At 43.1% G+C, this 22,350-nt stretch overlaps 1 protein-coding gene across 2 annotated transcripts in view; it reads right to left on the reverse strand.

The window, feature by feature from the left end:
* Window positions 1–22,350, reverse strand: part of smg1 (SMG1 nonsense mediated mRNA decay associated PI3K related kinase) — a 474,356-nt gene that overhangs the window by 354,226 nt on the left and 97,780 nt on the right. For both annotated transcript variants that reach the window (XM_084329910.1, XM_084329909.1), the window contains exons 9-12: window positions 18,943–19,040; window positions 16,272–16,445; window positions 14,394–14,615; window positions 14,148–14,249 (exon numbers count right to left, since the gene is read on the reverse strand). In XM_084329910.1, coding sequence (XP_084186036.1) covers window positions 14,148–14,249; window positions 14,394–14,615; window positions 16,272–16,445; window positions 18,943–19,040 — 596 coding nt within the window. The remainder of the gene's footprint in view (window positions 1–14,147; window positions 14,250–14,393; window positions 14,616–16,271; window positions 16,446–18,942; window positions 19,041–22,350) is intronic.

The following is a 22,350-nucleotide window of genomic DNA, read 5'->3' on the forward strand; positions in this document are numbered from 1 at the left end:
ACCCTGGATAAGCAGCCAGTTCTCTGCCCGAAACGATGGGGTACTGACTACGGTAGTATTCTCACCGCACGAAGCACTATATATTAACAGACTATTATTAGCTTAATAGACTACGTCCAACTCGACGATATAGTGCCAAATATGACTATTCAAATATTAATATACACGATGTCTCAATACCGATGGTAGGCGAACTTGGCCTTACTCCCACACGTGGCGTCGCGGGGAGGCTTTACGTCTGTGACTCTATTGGAGGGTAAGAAACTGGACTGAAAAGGAAGTCCTACTTTAGTAGCGCAGTATATATACGCACTATGAACAAATAGTCCCATTAGTGGTGCGGTAGCCAGATTCCTACGCGGAACTAGGACTTGTTCGTACATGTTGAGCGGTACGTTTGAACTGGGTCTGGGGGGTATGGCAGCCTGGCACCAAGGTCTCGACCAATAGTAGAATGGAGACTATTATGGGATGTTCAGTAGGCTAGAATGGATATTCAATGCATATTGTACAAGGAATATACAAGGGATATCAGGGAATATTAGAGAATATACAAATACAATTAAATATATATATATAAATAAATATATATATTCGGTTTAATCTGGCCCTTCACAACAAACAGAGTTGTGCGTTTTGCAAATCTGATTGGCCACTGACGTTTCTGGTCATGCGACATGTGCGCCCAATTGCGTGACGAGCTGTGTCTTTGCCCATTTCCGCATCGAACAGCCTGCAAACTACCTAACGCCTAGTTTATCACTGGTTAAGCTTAGGCGACTCTTTCGAAGTTGGTTAAGGTTAGAGTTTGGAATCAGGGCTGGCGTTCTATCGCCATGCTCTAAGACAGGGGTCTCAAACTCAATTTACCTGGGGGCCGCTGGAGGTCTGGGTGAGGCTGGGCCGCATCAAATATTCCACAAAAAAAGGGTTTCAAGTATTCCAAAAAAAAGTACAACTGATCCAAATCTTCTCTATCTTTAGCAATAACATTTCAGAACATAGGCTTCTCAGTGGTGTCAGTGAACTCATCCACAGCTATGGAAATGCACTGTGCATTTTTTTTATTCTATCACAAAGCTGTTTAATCAAATCATCAGCCAGTATTTCAGTATTTCAGTTACCGTACTTTTCGGACTATAAGCCGCGGCTTTTCCCCCCATTTTTCGACCCTGCGGCTTATATAACGGTGCGACTTATATGTGACTCGACGTGACCAAACCCGAAAATGTAAAAATATAAATATTGCTTTTTTGACTGCATTGAAATGTTATTTATCTGTTCCCTTATTTGCTAAACTTAATACAACTTGTAAATGAGTTAATTCTTGTTATTTGTCCGACAGTATTGTGTCCCAATGCTAATTACATATGGTAATTAAACATTAAAACACCTGCGGCTTATAGTCCAGTGCGGCTTATATATGTACACATCATTCAATTTAGCTGCTGCGGCTTATAGTCAGGTGCGGCTTATAGTGCGAAAAGTACGGTATTTTGGTTGCTGTGCGATCTGAGGGGGATTTGCTTTTGTTTGCCTTCAAACATGGTCTCCATCACTTCAGTCATACATTATTTTATTATGTATGCATCAGAGAGAGAGAATGGCTTCTTGCCACTGTGAGGACTTCGTTGCTTTTTCTCGTTGTGACATAGATTTAACAATAATTCTGCTTGCAGCTTGATATGATGATTTCATTCCATTTATTTTTGTGGTTCTTAGCACTGAATTTTGAGGAAAGCTTGCATTAAAATTAGAGTTGTTCCGATACCAGTATCGGAAATGCCGCAGATACTGCCTAAAATGCTGGTATCGGTATCGGCGAGTACACGTAAATTCTAGCCTCCGATCCCATGACGTAATTTATCTCCTGCAGAGAGTGATGATTATAAAATGAACGTGTTTTAAAGTGTGATGCTGTTTGTCATTTTAACAGCAGATACTTTGTTAAATTCCATTGTCCCCGACAGAGCGTGTGACGGGGAGCTCGAACAGGATGTGTTTTGCTTGCTGGTGTTACTAACGTTATCAAATGTCAATGCGGGGAGACGAGCTAGGTCAGCTAGCTTAGCTTGATAACGGTACCGTGGCTAAGGTTGGTGCTATTCATAATCCAGCAATAATGGCTGCAGACCTGCAAGCAAAGTACAGCAAGTTCCAAGTGCCAAAGGATAAGAGTCTGAGGCGGCGTCTCAAAAGAGAATGTTGAATATTTATTTTGCGTCAAAAATCAGAACATGAACGTTACTACTAGCCAGAGCCTCTGCGACTGCTACTAGCTTACAGACTGGGTAGCGAGTGCAACACCGTCTAACGTCCGTGCGGATCATTGGAGTAGGGTATATCTGCAGTGCCGCAGCCCCATAATAGTCCAACTCTCGCGCAACGACTCGGCAAACAGTTGCGCGCGGGCCGCATTAACACTAAACTTTGATGTCAAGTAGGGGGCCGCACAATATCATCCCTGCTCTAAGACAAACTCTAACCTTAACCAACTTCGAAAGAGTGCCTAAGCTTAACCGTCGAAAGAACTTGCCGTCACACGATTTGTGCACATGTCACATGACCAGAAACGCCAGTGGCCAATCAGATTAGCAAAACGCACAACTCCGTTGGTATTCGAATATAGGCATACCGGCCGCATCCTACCAGGCGGCGGTATCGAGCACCCTTTGAAACCTTGTGTCTTGGGCTGTGCGTCGATTATCCGAGTTGGCTCTTTTTCTCTGGGCAAGACGAGCGGTTATAACGCTTGGATTTAGAAGAATCAAATACTCCCAATCGATGTTTTGTGGTGGATTATGTTGGCGACACGATGGACATCAATACTTGGAATGGCGATCAGATAATTGGAATATTCTTTTTGGGGTACATCCTAGTCAAGGTAAGGGCTATATGATATCAATCTTGCGTTGATCCAAGAATGTCTTCATTGCGATGTGTGTAACGTTAGCTCAGGTAGGGAGGGGTTTTAGGTTGTGTGTTGTGATAATGTTGAAATTGAGAAGTTTAGACTTAGTTTAGTTTGACAGAGAGCGTAAAGTACAGAATAAAGGTACAGTTGGGTACCGGTAGGTTAGTAATGCTCCATCACATGTTTTAAATCTATTACAATATGAATATTAAACTGAAGCTCGACTTTAAAGCAACCCAACGGACATTTCATGTAGGGATGGGACTTTCTAGCAAAAGTGCTATTTGAAAAATTCTTTTCATAATATCGAATAATTATATTAATTATATATATTAGGGATGTCCGATATTATCGGCCTACCGATATTATCGGCCGATATCGGCATTAAAATGTGATATCGGAAAATATCTGTATCTGTTTTCAATTTTTTTTTTTTATAATTTTTTTTTACATTTCTATAACCTTTATTTACCTAGGCAAGCAAGTAAGAACAAATTCAGATTTTTTTGTCAAAAGTATGCATAATGGACTTCCGGTATGAGAGCAGACGGGTAACACACGTGCGATAGAGCTCCTGGTCAAATGAGCGAAAAAACGGATAAAAAAAGACCCGAAAAGTAATTAAAAAGGAAAATGCACACGAGAAGTAAGGAAGAGACAACGATTGTGAAGGAAATAGAACTGGAGAACATACGAGAAGGAGAGAATCTGAAGAAACAGAATCCCCGAAGCGAAGCCGAGAAAAGCCAGGCGGAAGAAGGGGGAGGTACCGCTGAGGCAGACACGGGAATGCCAGGATGGGCCGTGATCATGCAGGCCGGGATACTGGAGAACATAACAGCGGCGATAAAACTGAACACGGACACGATAAGGAATGATATTGGGAAGCTACGGGAGGAATTGAGGAAGGAACAGGAGGACTTCAGAGGTGAAATGAATACAGAAATCAAAAGGGTGGAGGAGAAGATGGCGGAACAGGACAGAAACGTGACCGAGTTACAGACTAGGACGGCACACGCGGAGGAATGGAACACGGAGATACACGAGGTATTAACATGTGTGATTCAGAAACAAGAACAGATGGAGACAAAGATGTCGGACATGGAGGTCACGGAGAAATAACATCAGAATATGGGGACTGAAAGAAGGAGTCGAAGGGGAATCGGTGACCCTATATGTGGAAAAGCTTATCAAAGAACAACTGAAGGAAACGGGACTGGAAAAAATGGAGATACAGAGGGCCCACAGGGCGTTGGCTCCGAGACCACAACCGGACAGACCTCCGAGGGCGGTGATTATTAACTTTCTGAGATTCGAGGTTAAGGAATTGGTACTCAGAACCGCGTGGACCAAGAAGATTGAAATCGAAGGGAAAAGACTATCATTTGATCACGACTACTCGACAGCGGTAGCGATAACACGCAGGTCCTACGCGGGACTGAAGAAAACCCTGAAAGAAAACGGAATGAGATTCCAGTCACCCATGACCTCGCTAAGGATTCACTGGGAGGAAGGGGCGGCGACGTACGCGACGGCACGAGAAGCGGAGCGAGAGATGAGACGGCGAGGGATGCGGATGACGGAGGACGGAGAAGGAAGGAGGCGGGAGGACCAGACGCGGAGCTTGCAGCAGAGATTGGAGGGAGCCCGCAGGTGGATCAGAGTGGGAGACCGAAACCGGAGAGAGGAGAGAGGAGAAGGCCGAGGTGAAACGTGACGGAGCGAGGACGGAGACGGATGAGGAGGCCAGACGGAGAGGAGGCGGGAGGAGGCGAACGGATGAGTACACGCACAAGAGATTGAAAAAACTATTCAAATAGAGACAAAGTATAGAAACTGAAATAACATATGCACAAGCACACATTCCCAGGTAGAGGCAGGATATAGAAATGAACGTAACGTATACATGGACACATAATACACAAGCTGATGGAGGAAATAAATGGAAATATAACTAGGTTTGATAGGCGAGACACAGAACATACTGAAACAGATACATAGACACACGCTGTGAGTAACACAGTTGGGAGGGATTAAGGGGATAAATGGACATCACATAGAAAATAGAGGAGAGGAAAAGAAAGTAATAAGGGGTACACGGGAGACACCGCACACGGATATGGGAGGAAGGAGGGACAATGAAACATATGAGTCACATTGAGAGGGACCAAGAAAAGAGGGTCTTTGATCAAAAGGAAGGACAGAGCGCTTTTGACCAGGAGCTCGAAAGCAAAAAAAAACAGTAAGAAAGCTGGACAAATATGACGAGCGATTGGGGGCAAGGGTTTCAAACCCCCAAGCCGTCAGGAGGGGGCCCCTCGCTAGGAGGGCAATAACCCCTCACCCACCAGCAGGGGACAGGGGGGGACACAGGGACCCCCCGAACGCCTTGGGAGCACTTTATGTAAAGTTTATGTTTTTTATTTATGTTAATCATTATAAGTATTCGGTGAAGAGAGCGGAGGCTCCAACCGGAGGGGGGAATGAGTGTGACATGGGGGGGACTGACAGACGAAAGAAGAAGAAGGATGACAAGGGTTAAAGGTATAAAAATGATGTCGTTAAACGTTAATGGAATGAATAATGCGATAAAAAGGGGCAAAGTGATGTTGAAATGTAAAAAAAGTGAGATGGAAGTGATTTTTCTGCAGGAGACACATTTGGTAGCACAGGGTCATGAGAAACTGAAGAGATTTGGATATGAAAATGCATACTATAGTTCCTTTGAACAAAACCCGAGGAGAGGAGTAATCACGTTAATCAAAAAGTCAAATTTGAATTGATCAAGGAAGTAAGAGACAAGGAGGGAAGGTTTGTTCTGGTGAAGGGGAAAATGGAGGGCCAAATGGTTACGTTAGTAAATGTTTATGCACCCCCAGAGAGTGAGAGGGATTTATATGAGACCATTTTTGATATGATAGTGATGGAACTAGAAGGGATATTGATATGTACGGGAGATTTTAACGTAGTACTGAATCACGACCTAGACACCACGAGTACTAGAAAAGGACGGGCACCCATCAGTAGATATATGAATATTCAGATGACGGAAATGGGAATTACAGACGTTTGGAGGGGGATGCACGCCATGGACAGGGAATACACACATTACTCACACCCACACGTGACATATGCGAGAATAGACTACTTTTTGATGACGACGGGGGACAGTTACAGGGCACGGGAGAGCAGTATAGGAGTGGCGGACATATCGGATCACAGTGCCATATATCTGACAGTAGATCTAGAAGGGAGACGGAGGAACACGATTTGGAGACTAAATGTAGGAATATTAAATAACAAAGGGGTGGTGAGTCAGATCAAGGAGGAGATAGCCAGATATAAGGAAGAAAATGACAACAGGGCGGTAGACCCGAACATTCTATGGGACACACTGAAGGTAGTGATAAGGGGGAAATTGATGGAAAAAACAGCAATGCTGAAGAAGGCCAGAACGGAGACATATCACAATCTGATAGGGAAGCTGAAGAAGCTAGAGGGGAGACACCAGATATCAAAAGAACAGGAAACGCTCGGAGAAATCAAAGAAGTAAAGGCCAGGATAAATAGGGAATTATTGACGGAAATAGAAAAGAAAGCGAGGTTCATGAAACAAACGTACTATGAAGGGGGACCAAAAGCGACCAGACTGTTGGCTAGGAGAATTAGAACGCAACAGAAGTTGAACACGATACACACAATAAGGGATACAAAGACTAATGAAATATTGAGGGACCCAGCTGAAATAGAGAGGACATTTAGAGAATACTATGAGAAATTATACACACAGCCAAAAGCAGCGGGAGAAGAGGAAATAGAAACATATCTGGAGAAGCTAGAGTTACCATCGATAGGGAAAGAACAGAATGAAGAATTAAATAAAATAATTACGGAACAAGAACTGGAAGAGGCAATTAGTAGAGCTAAAAACAACAAGTCTCCGGGGAGCGACGGATTCCCATCGGAATTCTACAAGACATTTAGAACTGAATTAGCACCCATGTTAGGGGCGGCGTTCAGACACACGATGGAAGAGGGGAAAATGCCCCCCTCGTGGAAGGAAGCCATAATCACCACGATACCGAAGGAAGGGAAGGATAGGGAATTATGTAGTAGTTTCAGACCTGTGTCCATACTTAACGTAGATTACAAGATGTATACATCGATAATATCAAAAAGATTTGAGACGTTTATGCCAGACATTATAGATGAAGATCAAACTGGATTTATTAAAGGGAGACAGACACAGGACAACGTGAGAAAGACATTACACATAGTAGAGGAGATACAAAAACAAGGGGGTAGCGCGGTACTGATTAGCCTAGATGCAGAAAAAGCGTTCGACAGTGTGAGCTGGACATTTTTATATAAAACATTGATGAGGTTCGGACTGAACGGGAGGGCGATGAAGATGATCAAGGCGCTATATCAAGAACCGACAGCGAGGGTTAAGGTGAATGGCAGCTTGACGGATAGAATCAGATTAGAGAGGGCTACCAGACAGGGATGTTGTCTCTCACCGACGCTCTTCGCCGTTTTCATAGAACCACTGGCACAACTGATCAGACAGACCGAGGACATCAAGGGAGTAAGGATAAAGGGAACGGAATATAAACTAGGCCTATTTGCAGACGACGTGATAGTATACATGAGGCAACCAGAAAAGAGCTTCCCGGCACTGATGGATCTACTGAAGGAATATGGTCACTACTCAGGATACAAACTAAACGTGACAAAGACACAGACCTTAGCATGGAACTATTCTCCAACGACGGAAATTAGAGAACAGTACGGGATAAGATGGGACATGGACAAGATTAAATACTTAGGGGTGAACATCACGAGAGGGGTGGAGAAACTGTTTGAGGCGAATTATACACAGATAAATCAGAACATCAAGAGAGACTTAGAGAGATGGACAGTAATGCCCTTGGACTTCAATTCAAGAATAGAGGTCATTAAAATGAACATACTATCAAGGTTACTGTACCTATTCCAGTCACTACCGATACAAATACCACAGAATCAATTTAGAGAGTGGGACAGACTGATATCGAGGTTCATATGGGCGGGGAGAAGACCACGGGTCAGATATAAAACACTACAACTACCAAAGGAAGAGGGAGGGATGGCAGTACCCAGCCTACAAGATTATTACTATGCAGCACAACTGAGAGCAGTGACGTGCTGGTGTAACGACAGATATGAGGCAAGATGGAAAGACATTGAAAAAGAAGGGGAGGGATACAAGGTACAAGCTCTGGTGGGAGATAGGGAACTATTTAAAGAAAAAGAGGGACTATTAGATCCAATCACCAAATGCACCTTGACCATATGGAACAGAGTAGTAAAAACACACAAATTGGAGAAGCAGTCAGGGGTCCTGAGATGGGTAGCACATGACAAGAGATTCAAACCAGGGAGGTTAGACCATGGATTCAGAAGGTGGGAGAGGGGGGGGGGCAACAGCGATATGCAAAATGATAGAGAAGGGAGAAATGCAGACACTACAAAAATTAAAGGAGAAATTTGGACTAGAAAACAGGGACCACTTCAGATATCTACAGGTTAGAGACTACTACAACAAAGAAATAAGGGGGGCCAAAGACGAGGAACAGAATGGAATAATAAAGATGATAGTATGGGCATACGAAGGGGGGCAAGGAAGAGTAATATCAGCAATATACCGGGCTATAATGACCAGCAAGGGACACACGACCGATTATATAAGGGAGAAATGGGAGAGAGAACTAGAGATAGGAATAACAGGGAAGGAATGGGGGAACATATGCGAGGTACAACATTCAACAACAGGATCGAGAATATGGAAAGAATTTGGATGGAAAAACATAATCAGATTCTTTATAACCCCAGAGCTGAAGGGAAAATATGCACCAACACAAAAAGCATGCTGGAGGATGTGTGGGAAGGAGGGGGCAAATCACACGCACATATTCTGGGGATGTCAGAAGCTGAAGGGGTATTGGGAGGAGATAGGGGAAGCAATGATCAGAATATTAGGATACGGGCTACCACAAACAGGACTGGTGCTTTACTTAGGAGACCTGACACACGAGGGAATACAAGGGGGGGACAAATATTTAATAAAGATAATGTTGATAGCGGCCAGAAAAGCAATAACGAGACTGTGGTACAAGGAAGACCCACCGACAATAGCAAAATGGGTAGGAATAGTGGAAGAAATACAGGATATGGAAAGGATAACACACATGCTGAGGTTACAGGAAGAGACATTTGGGGAAAGATGGGGAAAGTGGGAGGATTATAAAAGGAACGAGAACGACATCACAGAGGAAGAACCAAATGCAACACAAGAGGGCGAAGGGGAGGGCGAAGGGTAAAGGAGGAAAGATGTTCAAGGAGGGTCTATGAACCCATGTCACACACCTGTGCTTTAGTTAGTATTTTCTATTTAGTTTTTGGGATATTACAATTGCTGAATGCTTTTATACCTTATTATTTATGTCTGTTTAACGGTGTGATATTAAATATTCAGGGATGATGTGGTTTGTGTATGGGTGAACCAAACGGCAAAGTGAAAGTTAATAAACAAGAGAAAAAAAAAGAAAGGACGAAGGATAAGGGAAGAAAGAAGCTCAAGGAGGGTCACTGGACCCAGATCACACATACAAGCCTTAGTCAACATTTATCATCTTTGAGTAGGAATTACCTGTTTATGCCTGTTTAAGGGAGATACACAATCAGCCTTTGTATCAAATACCTAGAAAACAACAGTAGGGGAACCAGACAACTAACCATGTGATACCCATGTAAATATTTATGTGCACTGTTTTTTCTTTTTGTTTTTATTGTGATGCTAGTCTCTTTATTTTTTATTATTTATTTTTTGTAAGTGCTGTCTGTCTAAAAACTGTTAATAAAAAATTTAAGTTTAAAAAAAAAAAAAGTATGCATAATGTTGTGTTAATTCAACAAGAAGAGATATGTAATGTTAATTACCTGAAATTATTAAATTTTTTGGGGGGAAACCCTGCATATATCGGTATCGGAAATTAAGAGTTGGACAATATCGGTATAGGTAAAAAAGCCAATATCGAGCATCCCTAATATATATATATATATATATATATATTTTTTTTTATCAGCTGACCGGCAATAAATCAAAATTACACCATTCACCATCGTAGCCTATAATAACAGCATTGCATTGGCCTATCAACCGGCTTTAACACTTTCAGCGCCAGGCCTGGTTTTCCGTTTTACCGCTTGAATGCCACCATCGGCGCCAATGTTAACGTTAATATCGCCTAATCTATGTTTTAAATTATGGCTATGTGTCTAATCTGCCCATCGCATTATCAAAGACTATTTTCCAGTCAGTGCTCTGAAGGCAGATTGTTTTTTTATCGCGTCGTTGCCGTTTCAGAGCAGTTAGAAAAGCCCCCGTTTTGATATAAAAAACAGCTCATTCTGGAGCATTCTATGAAAATCGTCTTTTAGTGGAATATTCCACAACGTTGATATTCGTCGGCCTTTTTATGAATCGTTTTCAAATAAACGCTAGATGATCAATATTATACGTGCACGCACGCACATTACGGCCGCGCACTGATAATCGCTCCGTTGATTTCCTCACAGACTTTTACAGTGAAACCGAAAGAAGACATTTCACAAAACAGCTTATAACTATATCAAACTTACTCTGATTATCCTACCACTGATAACATAGAGTCCTTACCTGACATCAGATGGTATCCAACTGGTATATTCCAATTCCTGATCACCATTCGAAAAAATCGATACGTGTATGGATCCAACGCGATACAGTAGAACTCCATGATCCGCAGGGATCTGAGGCTCCAGAATGAACTCTAGTAACCCCGGCTGGATCAGTGAACTGGAGAATGTGGAGTACCGGATTTTTTTCCCCATTCATTTTCATTGAGTCCATTCCAAAATCACTTATGTCATCTGGGAGACGACAGGGGGCGCTTTTTTCCACAGTGATCGCCGGCGCCCCTCGGCTATACTCGGGTAGGCTCGGGTGATGCAATAATTTTTCAGATCGCAAAAAAAAAAAAATAATAATAATAATTCCGAGAAATCTCGTGAGTGGCATGCAACCACCTATAAAAAAACCCGAGAAATCTTGTGAGTGGCACTGAAAGTGTTAATAAAAAAACAGAAACAGTAGCATGTGCATCTTTTTGATCAATTAGGATATGGAAATTAGGCTGTCTCTAAATATAAAAAGGAATTAAATAAGAATGTTTGCTTCAATAAAAAAAAAGCATTTTATATAAAAAAATAAAAATTTAAAAACATTTATATATTTCTTTTTTACAAAACGAATATTCGATTGTAAAAAGATTTAATCGATCTTAACCCTTTAATCGCCAAGGACGACTTTAGACGTCATTCCTCACCATGCATAATCCGTCAATGACGTCGTACAGCGTCTTTGAGATCAATATTTCAAAAATCTGTCATGGCAATCATATTTCACCCACGGAGACTTGAGATCTCCTGTAGATCTCCTCTCAACTCTCCAACGGTTCAAGACCGCCATCTGGTGGCCGATCGGCGAATCGCCAAAACCGGAAGTGAGCGGCCGGAAGTGGTGCTCACCCATATTTCGTCCGGGACTCCATCTGGACACACTGGATATCGATCCGTTGCCAATAACTCGACAAACAACATGATTTGGACGTATATAGTATTATACAACCTGGAACTGGACCAACTAGATCGACATCCCATAATAGCGAACTTTCTGCTCCACGCTGATCGCCCAACGCTACGAGGAAGCTGTGGTGAGTTTCAGCCTGTTTGATTATTATTATACATACAAACTGCTCCGATCAACATATCACCCATACTACATAAATGATTTAACGTCGGCCACAGACTTATAAACCACCCCCCCTCCGGTCACCAGCAGATGATGAGGCATGACGTTTAGGACCTTGTAAATTTTTTTTATCCGACGTCAATCGGTATCAAACTACATTTGATGATCTAATATATGTATTCATGGCTATAACTCACGTTCTATGGAATGCTGGAGAAAAAGATAAAAACATATTTATACTTTAGACCATATTTTAGTATGAATGTGTGAATGAAAAAGTAGAACGTTGCTACATCCTAAACGATAGATACTTGATGTTGAATGGGCCATAGTAATGTCAATTTAGCAATACAATTTAAAAAGTTATAGCCCTGCAAAGAAGGGGAACATCTCCATAGACTTACAGTGGTGGCAGAGAGTGGATTAAGATCAGAATAATCTCTGGCAGATAAAGGGTTAACAGAAACGACTATTCGAATTTTCTAATATTCGGTCCAATCCCTAGTTTCATGCAAGTATCATTTCATGCAAGCCACATTTTACAATAAACCTCAGTTGGGCTGCTTTAAAAAAAGAAATTTGCAAATTGAAATCGCAATATCCGTCAGAATAATCGCAATTAGAGATTTCCCCCAAATCGTGCAGCCCTAATCATGACAATATTGAGTATGCACACACACACACACCCCATAAGACCATTTCAATGCCAAGGACACACATTAGGGATGTCCCGATACCACTTTTTTAGCAGACCAAGTACAAGTACATACATTTGGGTACTTGCCGATACAGAATACTACTAACAAATGAAATATAACACACAATGCTGTTGCTGACATTGTAAGAGTAAGATAATGTAAATAATATAAATATAATTGTAACTGAGGGGTACAATTCCCTGACTGTATTAAATAAGTATGGTATCATTAAACCACTACTGTCTTATGTACATTACTACTGGCCATACAGTACACAGGTATATGCGATGAACACTTCCACAATGACACGGTTCCACACAAATCTTGGTTAGAATAATATTTATTAGCAGCAATAATAGTAGATTACATTACTTTACTTAGTCGCGCTTGTAAGGCGAAGAATGTGCGTGAGTAAGTCAAGAGCGTAAGTCCATTATAATATTACGCAGGAGATAATGAATACCACCTGTATCTTAGGAATTATATCTATGGTACACTAGTAGGGCAGCGGGAGATACTAGTAGGGTCCCTCCGGTTGTAGGCCAGCAAGGGGAGAGGATTTGTCGGTAGCAAAGTCTGGGTCAACGAAGAATAGGGAGACTCCAGGTACAGGAGACAGTGCAATAATCTCTTGATCTGCAGACGAATAACAGCTATTCTCCGGCATGCAGCTCCGCATGGAAGAAAGCTAGCCAGCCTCAGGCGTCTTAGAGGCGGGCTCGACGTTGCTCCTCACAGGGTAAATCCCACACAATTGTGGGTGTAGACGATTCTCCGCTCCATCAGCTACAGGACCAAAGCAAATATAATCCAGCCGAAAAGGGCTATGTAGTCGTCGGGTAGGTTATCCAGTGTACATGTCCACACGGTCCTTGTCTAGGGCTCCTCGGATGAAGGCGCCAGGTTAAGCTGCCCAGCCTGGATAAGCACACTAGCTGGTACGAGGAAACGTTGGTAATGCTGGTCACTGTAGAACGGTAGCCGCACGATACACTATACATAAATAGACTATTACTGACTTAATAGAATAGGTCGAACTCGACGGTACAGCGTTAAACTCTGATACTTCAGCTATCAATTCGCACGCAGTCTCAATGCTCTATTTGGGGACAAACGGGCCCTACTTCACCGCACGTTGTATCGTGGGTGAGGCTTCACTTGGGTAACTCGAACTACTTCTGTATTCACCTGCGCCATATTTATACGTTAGGTGAACAAACTAGTACCAGCCTTATTCCTGTCTCGTATTCTTGCGCAGAGCCGTTCATGTCCAGGCATGTCTTTGGCGGTGACTTTGAACTAGACCTTGGGGGTATGGCAGTGGCGCCTAAGGGACCGCTGTCCAATAGGAGAATGAAATATTATGGTCTGTACTAGGTAAAGGGATATTCCGTGTATATGTACAAAGAATACACAAGGGATATCAGACGATATACAAATATTATGCAATATATATCAATTGGTAAATATATATATTCGGTTTAATCTGATCCTTCGTAACAATAATAAAAATGTGTACATCCAACTTATTGTTTTCCTGAACAAACATGGCACTCAGTAGAGTAGTATCAGAGTAGTTTTACGAGAACATGAGCACAGTATCGGACCCAATACAGATCTGGTATTGGGACATCCCTAACACACATTCTTCAGCATATTATGAAGTATGTCATCTAATCATCACCCCCGCCCCCACACACACCTCTTTCTCTCTGTGGAAACGGAGTTCCAGTAGCTGGGAGTTGGGCGCCAACAGTTTCTCCACAAATGACGCAGGCAGCTTGGTGTTGATCTGGTCAACTGTCTGTAACACACACACAGCTTGATCCGTCATATCAATACATCCGTAGTGGCATCATCTGGGCTGGAGTGGGATTACATTATTTATTAGGTTTGCCATGATGACCTAGGTTTTGACACTAGCTAAAACTCATAGGCTGGGCGTTACCAGTGTGAGGAGGCTGAGCACGGCCAGGCAGTAGTCTGGGCCGCAGGCCTTGCAGGAGTCCAGCTGGTCCAGGCCGTAGGTGATGACGGCCTCCGTCAGCTGGGCTGAGGGCTCCAGGCTCACCAGCAGCACGCTCACACACTCGTTCCCGGCCGTCTGAACCGCCTCCGAGAACAATACCTGCTTGGCTGTGCTCACGCACGCCAGCACGCGGTTTAGGACCTGGGGAAGGAAGGAGAGGGATGTGGGGGGGGGGGTTACGTTTTCTCCAAGGCATCTGGGATATGATCCCTACATATTTTGCAGTTGTTCTCATTGAACATTGTTCTGTAGGTATCATTGTACATTATTCTGTAGGTATCATAATACATTATTCTGTAGGGTATCATAATACATTATTCTGTAGTGTTTTTACAGTTCCTTTTTTTTTATTAAATCGTTTTACTGTTTTTATTGTTGTGAACTAATTGTAATAATAATGCAGTTATGCAGAAGGGCTCTTTAAATCTTAAATATCATGCCCAGAAATGTTTATAATCGTTCAGTAAATAAGTAATTCAGCATGGAAAAGAAGCGTAAAAGAAACAACTATTCGACTAACACTATGACTATAGGGACCTATTAATAGACTAATTGACTAAGAGGGGACCATGTCCTTGCATGACTAAGAGGGGACAGTCCTACTGTCCCCCATAATGCTCTTACATGACTAATAGGGGGCAGTGGCTTAGGAGGTAGAATGGCTGTCTGGTATTCAGAAGGTTCCCGGTTTGATTCCGGCTCTTCCCGGCAGCGGGTGAAAATGTCCTTAACACATTCTGCGCCATAAACTAGTTAACTCGTTATTGGCCGCCATGCGTTGAGCGCCAGAAACGAGTTAACTTGTTTTTGGGATGGTTATTTCATTAATTCGCTATATCTATTCATAATTCATAGCTGCAGCCTCTGGTATCCTCTTCAGAGCCTGTCTGAGCTGGCAGACGGTCAACACCGCCCTCTGCTGCCAGGCGGAGCTATTGCATCTCATTGAAAATGGGTTGGTGTGTTTTAGGAGGCGATCTGAGCCGGGCGGGCGGGGTTTAAATACTCGGGCGAACCAGTTCTATACAACGGTGGAATCGAGCAGTAACTCCGCCCGCCCGTCATTGTGAACCGGTCGGTAGTGTGGTGCGGACCTCCACAAGCATTATTTGGAATTGCGATCAGATATTTGGATTATCTCTTTTGCATTACATCAGATACAAGGTAAGAAGATTATATATAAATTTGATCGTTGATCTGACATTTATTTCTACCGCGATCACAGCTATATGTGTGGACCGTGTATGGCTGTTTACCGTTGGCTGCGGGGGGGAGCGCCCCGCTACGACGGTCATTTCATGTATGGACGAGGAGACATACTAATGATAATCTAGCGTTATTTCAGGATGATTAGATAATCAGCCGAAAAATTACAACGTGATGACTGGATTACAGTAAAACCCCTTTTTCTCGCTTTTTTCTTGGAATTACTGAAAAACACCCAAACCATACTCTATTCAAAACGGTATAAAACGGAAATGTTCCGATGAAAAAACAATCTGTCTCGGGCATGTTGACTAGAAGCAACTCACTGAGACCCGACGGCGTTATTAGACCCATAGATATAATATAAGATATATTTTAAGCACTCGCAAATGTCACAGTCTAAAACTATATCCATTGAATAAAGACCTGGCAATGAATGGGGTATCAGCGCCCCTGGTGCTCCCGATGAGCAGGTTGGCACCTTGCACGGTTGCCTCTGCTTTTGGTGTGTGAATGGGTGAATGAGAGTCATATGTTGTAAAGCGTAAAGTTTGGATCAAATATAAAGGCAGTCCATTTCTATGCCCTTACATCGCTGACATAGGCCTCTGTGATGGGGGGTCCCGTGATGGGATTGAATCGTTCTCCGATGCTGCGCACCACTGTGCTAAAGACGCGCAGCAGCGCTGCCAGCTTGGGCAGAGACACCGCAGGCGGGGGGATGTCCTCCTCCAGCACCTCCCCCGACCCCACGTGGCTCAGGTCCTGCATGGAGAGGGGACAACAGAGTCAAAAACACACAGCAACCTTTCTCACCCATTTTAATCTTTCTCCATCTCCTGTAAAAAAAAATGTCTTCCAGGTAAAGTGGCAAATACAATACAAAGATACAAAAATTAAGGCTGTCAAAGTTAACGCGGTATTAACGTGTTATTGCCTGATTCTATTAATGCCACTATTTTTTTTAACTCACGATTAACTTTTACGAACTCTTTATTTTTATTTTTTTACTAGACTTCACTAAGGTGTATTATTGATGCTCTCATTGATACTATGTTTGTTTCTGAGGGTCATCCTTTTGTGTTAACACTTTCTCTGCCACGCGTATGTACATCCTTATACCATCCTCTGCCAGCTCCATTTGTCTATGGAGAAGTTCCCCTTCTTTGCAAGGCTATAACTTTTTAAATTGTATTGCTAAATTGACATTACTATGGCCCATTCAACGTCAATTATCTATCGTTCAGGATGTAGGAACGTTATACTTTTTCATTCACATATTCATACGAAAATACGGTCTAAAGTATAAATATGTTTTTATCGTTTTCTGCAGCATTCTGCAGAACGTGATTTATAGCCCTAAATGCATTATATTGATAATCAAATAGTTTGATAGCGATCGGCGTCAGATAAAAAATTTCAAATGGTCGTGCTTCTAGAAGTTACTACTTATCATCTGATGTTGACCGGATGGGGGGGGGGGGGGTCGTTTATAATTCCGTGGCCAACGTTAGATGATTCATGTAGTGTGGGTGATATGATCATTAGAGCAGTTTGTATCGAACACGGTAAACATAAACGCTGAAACTTACCCCAGTCTCCTCGGGCCGTTGGGCGATGAGCGTGGAGAAAAAAGATTCCCATTATGGGATGTTGAAATATGCGATCCATCTCCAGGTTGTATAATAGTATATACGTCCAAATCATGTTGTTTATTGAGTTATTGGTAACGGATCGCTATCCATTGTGTCGAGCTCGAGTCCCGGGACCTATAGCGAGTGGTCGGACCGAATTTGGATGAGCACCAGTTTCCGTTTCCGGTTTCCGGTTTGGGCGATCCGCCGATCGGCCACCAGATGGCGCTCTTGAACCGTTGGAGAGTTGAGAGGGGATCAACAGTAGATCTCAAGTCTCCGCGGGAGAAATATGATTGCGATCACAGATTTTTGAAATATTGATCTCAATGACGTGTTACGGCACCATTGGCAGAATTAGCATGGCGGGGAATGACGTGTTAAGGCGTCCTTGGCGATTAAAGTGTTAAATGGCTGCATAAAGCAAGCATTTGTTGACTCGCATGTTGATAAGAGTATTAAAACTTGGAACTTGAAAAAGATCCGTTTATGGTAGATTTTTTTAAATTCATTTGCGATTAATCGTGAGTTAACTATGGACAATCAAGCGATTAATCGAGTTAAATATTTTAATCGATTGACAGCACTAAAAAAATCCATTCACAAATTATTATATATATTACCCCCCCCCCCCAGTTTTCAGTGATATGGTTTTTAACTCCCTCATTAGCATAGAACTATAAATCATTAAGCAGTCACCAAATCCTACAGATTGCCAAGTAGAAAGACTCACAATATAGCTTTAATTGTGACACAAAAATGATCTACAATCTTATCTACCGAACTGCCTAATTGTGATCGAGAACCGAGCTGTGACCCAAAGAATCGGAATCGAACGGTGGACTTCCAAAGATTCCCACTACAGACACATGACATTGTTGATTTTGATCATGCTCTAATAAAAGACATTTAAAGAAAGTTCCCTGTCCTTTGTCCTCATTACTAGGATTGCAATTTGCTTTTATTTGTAGCTACGTATTCTTATGGTTCTTTCCCACCGAAAGCAACCAAGTCTAGCAGCCTTCAATTAATTTCCGATGTAGAGGAGCGTATGCAGCCACGAGGTACACGTGAGGTGTTGCATACGCTCCTCTACATTGGAAATTAATGGCAGCCACGCTGCTAGATTTGGCTGGAGGCGGTCGGAGCAGCCCATTAGGCTACTGGCCACTATTTTCCGTCCACAGCGTGACTTCTCATTTTGGTGATACAATCATTTGACTTCATTCGACTGTTGCACTTGTCAGTGGATAGGAGTGGCTGATAAATGACTAAAATGTCTATAATCCTACTGGGGGAAGATGACTTTCACAGTGGGCCTCATTCACACCATTACTTGAAGATGTGTTTTTTTTAAGGGTATTTCTGCTTAAATGGTTACTTTATGTTTATATTAGATATTTGTATATACAGTGGGAAGGGTGGATCGTAATTAAAATGTTCTGTATGTTTTGCACATTATGGGAAATGACATAAAGTTGACTTTGATGTCCTGGGCCGGATTCTAACCCAGGAATTTGCGATCACGCAGTATGCCACCGCTAAAATAGTATCATCCGGTGGTCTGCACTATGATCACTGCACTTTTATGTTTGTTTTCATGTGGGTTTTTTTGTTTAGTCTTTTACCTCTGCATAAGCTTCCATATCTTCCAAGAACTGACCCAGCAGGGTGGTGGAAAAGGTCAGGTCTGCCACCCAGAACTGCTCCAAGCTCTGCAGCCAGCCTGGAGACACGCATGCACACAGAGAGAGAGACACACACAGACAGACAGGAAGAAACACACACCCTTTCAGAGACTCAAAGCATGTTCAGGTCCTACAAGGCATCCTAGTCACTCACTGGGTTACGCTTGGCCATTCTAGAATCACAAGCGCTTCTCAGGAACCCGAAGTCGCTGACATTAGGTGGGGAAAAACAGAGAAAACAAAAGGAACATAAGACCACGGGGAAAAATGGAAAACAGCATGATACACAGAAAACATAAGGCCACAGTAACAAAGATCAAAACAGGTTGGATGGGGGGGGGGGTTAAGGTTGGTGAGGTTGAAGGCTAGGGCGAACAGGTAGGTTTTGAGGCGGGAGAAGGTGGAGGTTTTGAAGGTGGAGAGTGTGGGGGAGTCTCCGATGGTCTGAGGGAGGGAGTTCCAGAGTCAAGGTGCAGTGCGTGAGAAGGCCCGATCACCAAGGTTTTTGAGCTTGGATGACGGGACAGTGAGGGAGGCAGTGGAGGAGGACCAGAGGGAACGGGTGGGGTGGTAAGGAAGAAGGAGATCAGTCAGGTAGGGGGGGCCAGGCTATGGAGGGTTTTGAAGGTGAGGAGTAGTGTTTTGAAGTTGATGCTTTCCTTGATTGGGAGCCAGTGGAGAGAGTGGAGGACAGGAGTGATGTGTTCACGGGACCGGGTGTTAGTGAGGAGGCGGGCGGCTGAGTTTTGCGGAGGTGGAAGTAAGAGGTTTTAACAATGGAGCGGACATGGGGGTCAAATGAGCTTATTGCTTTTATAAAACGGTTACTACATACACTCGGGAAGGTTACATAAAATAAGAACAAGTTAACAAATAATCATTCTTCCACCAAGCAATGTAGTTCTTCAGCGACATTAAGCTAAATGTTTGCTAAGCAACACTATTTCACAATGGCTTTGAACGTGGCTCAGCCAATTATAATCAAGGACTGGAACTATCATCCGTTTTATAAACTATGGATAATGATGTTAAGAGTTCAATGTGTTATGGCAAAGATAGTTATATTTGATTTGTGTATTTGATTGGGATTTCAAACACCAGTAACACTGACTTTACTGTTTTTATGTATTTTTTGTAACAACAGTGCGGCTTTCATTCAAATGCTACATCACAGTAACCCAGTGGTTCACACTTTTTCTTTCAGGTCCCCCTTTGACAGACCAAAATGTCTTTGGGTCTCCCCTCGACCAAACAAAATACTGGTAGACATGAAATGGGTCAAGTTTACATGTATTTAAACAACATCAATTTCATGAGCTTTCAAATTGTGCAACCACTTAACAATAACAAACTGAGGCGAAAATTGTGCAATCCCTTTGCTAGAACTAGGTATGCACCGAATGGGAAATTCTTGGCCGAAACCGATACCGAAAATAGAAAACAGTTGGCCGAAAACCGAATGCCGAAAGGCCGAAAATGATTCATAGAATAGAATTTTTTTTTACCAATGTTGTGGAACATTATGATTATGGAAAAATATATGATTATGGCAAAACTTAACTTAAATAATAAATAATCACTATTATGGGTCCATAAAACATTTATTCAGCACTTCTGAATGCATACAGTACATTAATTCCATCTTTTCTCTGGCTGCCGCAGCGGACATCTGTGCTCTACTGAGCGCACCTTTCTAGTCCCCAGATGAATGTGCTCTCTTGACTTTGGCACAGTAGACGCGCGACAGACAGACAGCGTCAATGTGAGAAACACAATCCCCCCCCCTCTCGCTCTGAATAATATGCATATTAGATCACTCAGTGATTAACCGCGACGGGCATATAGTAAATAAGGATATAAAAGCATGTTAAAGACGCATTTATTGGACGCGTTGCGCGCAGAGTTTACATAGAAACAGCGCGACTCCCGACAGCGCGACATCATCACAACAACACGCGTTAGGTTACAGGTTGTTTCTGTTTCGGTGATATATTTTCGGTGAAAAAACTCTTTCGGCCGAAAGCCGAAAGGCCATTTTTTGCCATTTTCGGCCGAAAACTTTCGGTGGCCAAAATTTCGGTGCATCCCTAGCTAGAACAATAACATTCATAACAATACAGTTCAATAGACACTCAGACTATGTGCTTTTTCAAATAGTGAAAAATCCCACCAAGAGTCATATTTTCTTGACTTGGTTTTTAGTTTATTGATGTTACCGTCACACTTGTCTGTTTCCAGAGCATCGTGATTAATGTATAATTACCAGAAATTGCAATTGAACATTTTAGAATTATTTTAATGTAACGCAAGAGACACTGGTATCGAATCCGGCTGTCAGCGTTGCCTCTGGCTTGGCCGGCCGTCATACTGGCTCAATTGGCAGAGTCAGCGGGAGGGAAGCCGGTGGGGTGGTATTCTGGTCGTTGTAAACAGCGACTCCTACAGGTCGGTCAGGGCGCCTGCACAGCGAAGGAGGGAGATGGCGAGGGTAGTGTGACCTCCCACACGTTATACCTCGCCAATGAGAGTCTGCGCTGGCAGGTGAAAAGATGCTGCTGGCTGTCTCCTATGTCTCGGAGGAAGCATCTGATAGACTTCAGGGCTCCCTAGACCGACCAGTGGGGGGCACATGCGAGCAACGACCAGGAAGGGGAGGGGGGAAATTGACATAATGACTAAATTGGGATGAGAGAAAAACACAGGAGAAAATGTGGATTTTTTTTTTTTTTTTTTATGTTTTTCAAGCGCAGTACTACTATCCTTACATGGGTAGTTGCCTCTGACGCCACCTACTGAATACCCAGAGTAGGACATGAGCCATGAAGTCTTTATTTATGTCTGTAAATGCTGTGTAGTGTGGATGCCTGCAGTACATGAGTAGGGCGAGTAATCTATGGACGAAATTTCATGGTCGACGTCATCAACGATGCCGACTCAGTGTTGCAGCCCTAGCCCCAGCCCCTTATAAACACAGTATCCCCTGCCCCAGCGCTAATTACAACACAGTACCCCCAGTCCAGCCCTACTTACAAAACCATACCCCCTGCCCAGCCTTATTTACAACACAGTACCCCCTGCCCAGCCCTACTTACAACACAGTACCCCCTGCCCAGCCCTACTTACAACACCGTACCCCCTGCCCAGCCCTACTTACAACACAGTACCCCCTGCCCAGCCCTACTTACAACACAGTACCCCCTGCCCAGTCCTACTTACAACACAGTACCCCCTGCCCAGCCCTACTTACAACACCGTACCCCCTGCCCAGCCCTACTTACAACACCGTACCCCCTGCCCAGCCCTACTTACAACACCGTACCCCCTGCCCAGCCCTACTTACAACACCGT

This window comes from Notolepis coatsorum (assembly GCF_963971535.1).
Source record: "Notolepis coatsorum genome assembly, chromosome: 14".
Classification (NCBI taxonomy): domain Eukaryota; kingdom Metazoa; phylum Chordata; class Actinopteri; order Aulopiformes; family Paralepididae; genus Notolepis; species Notolepis coatsorum.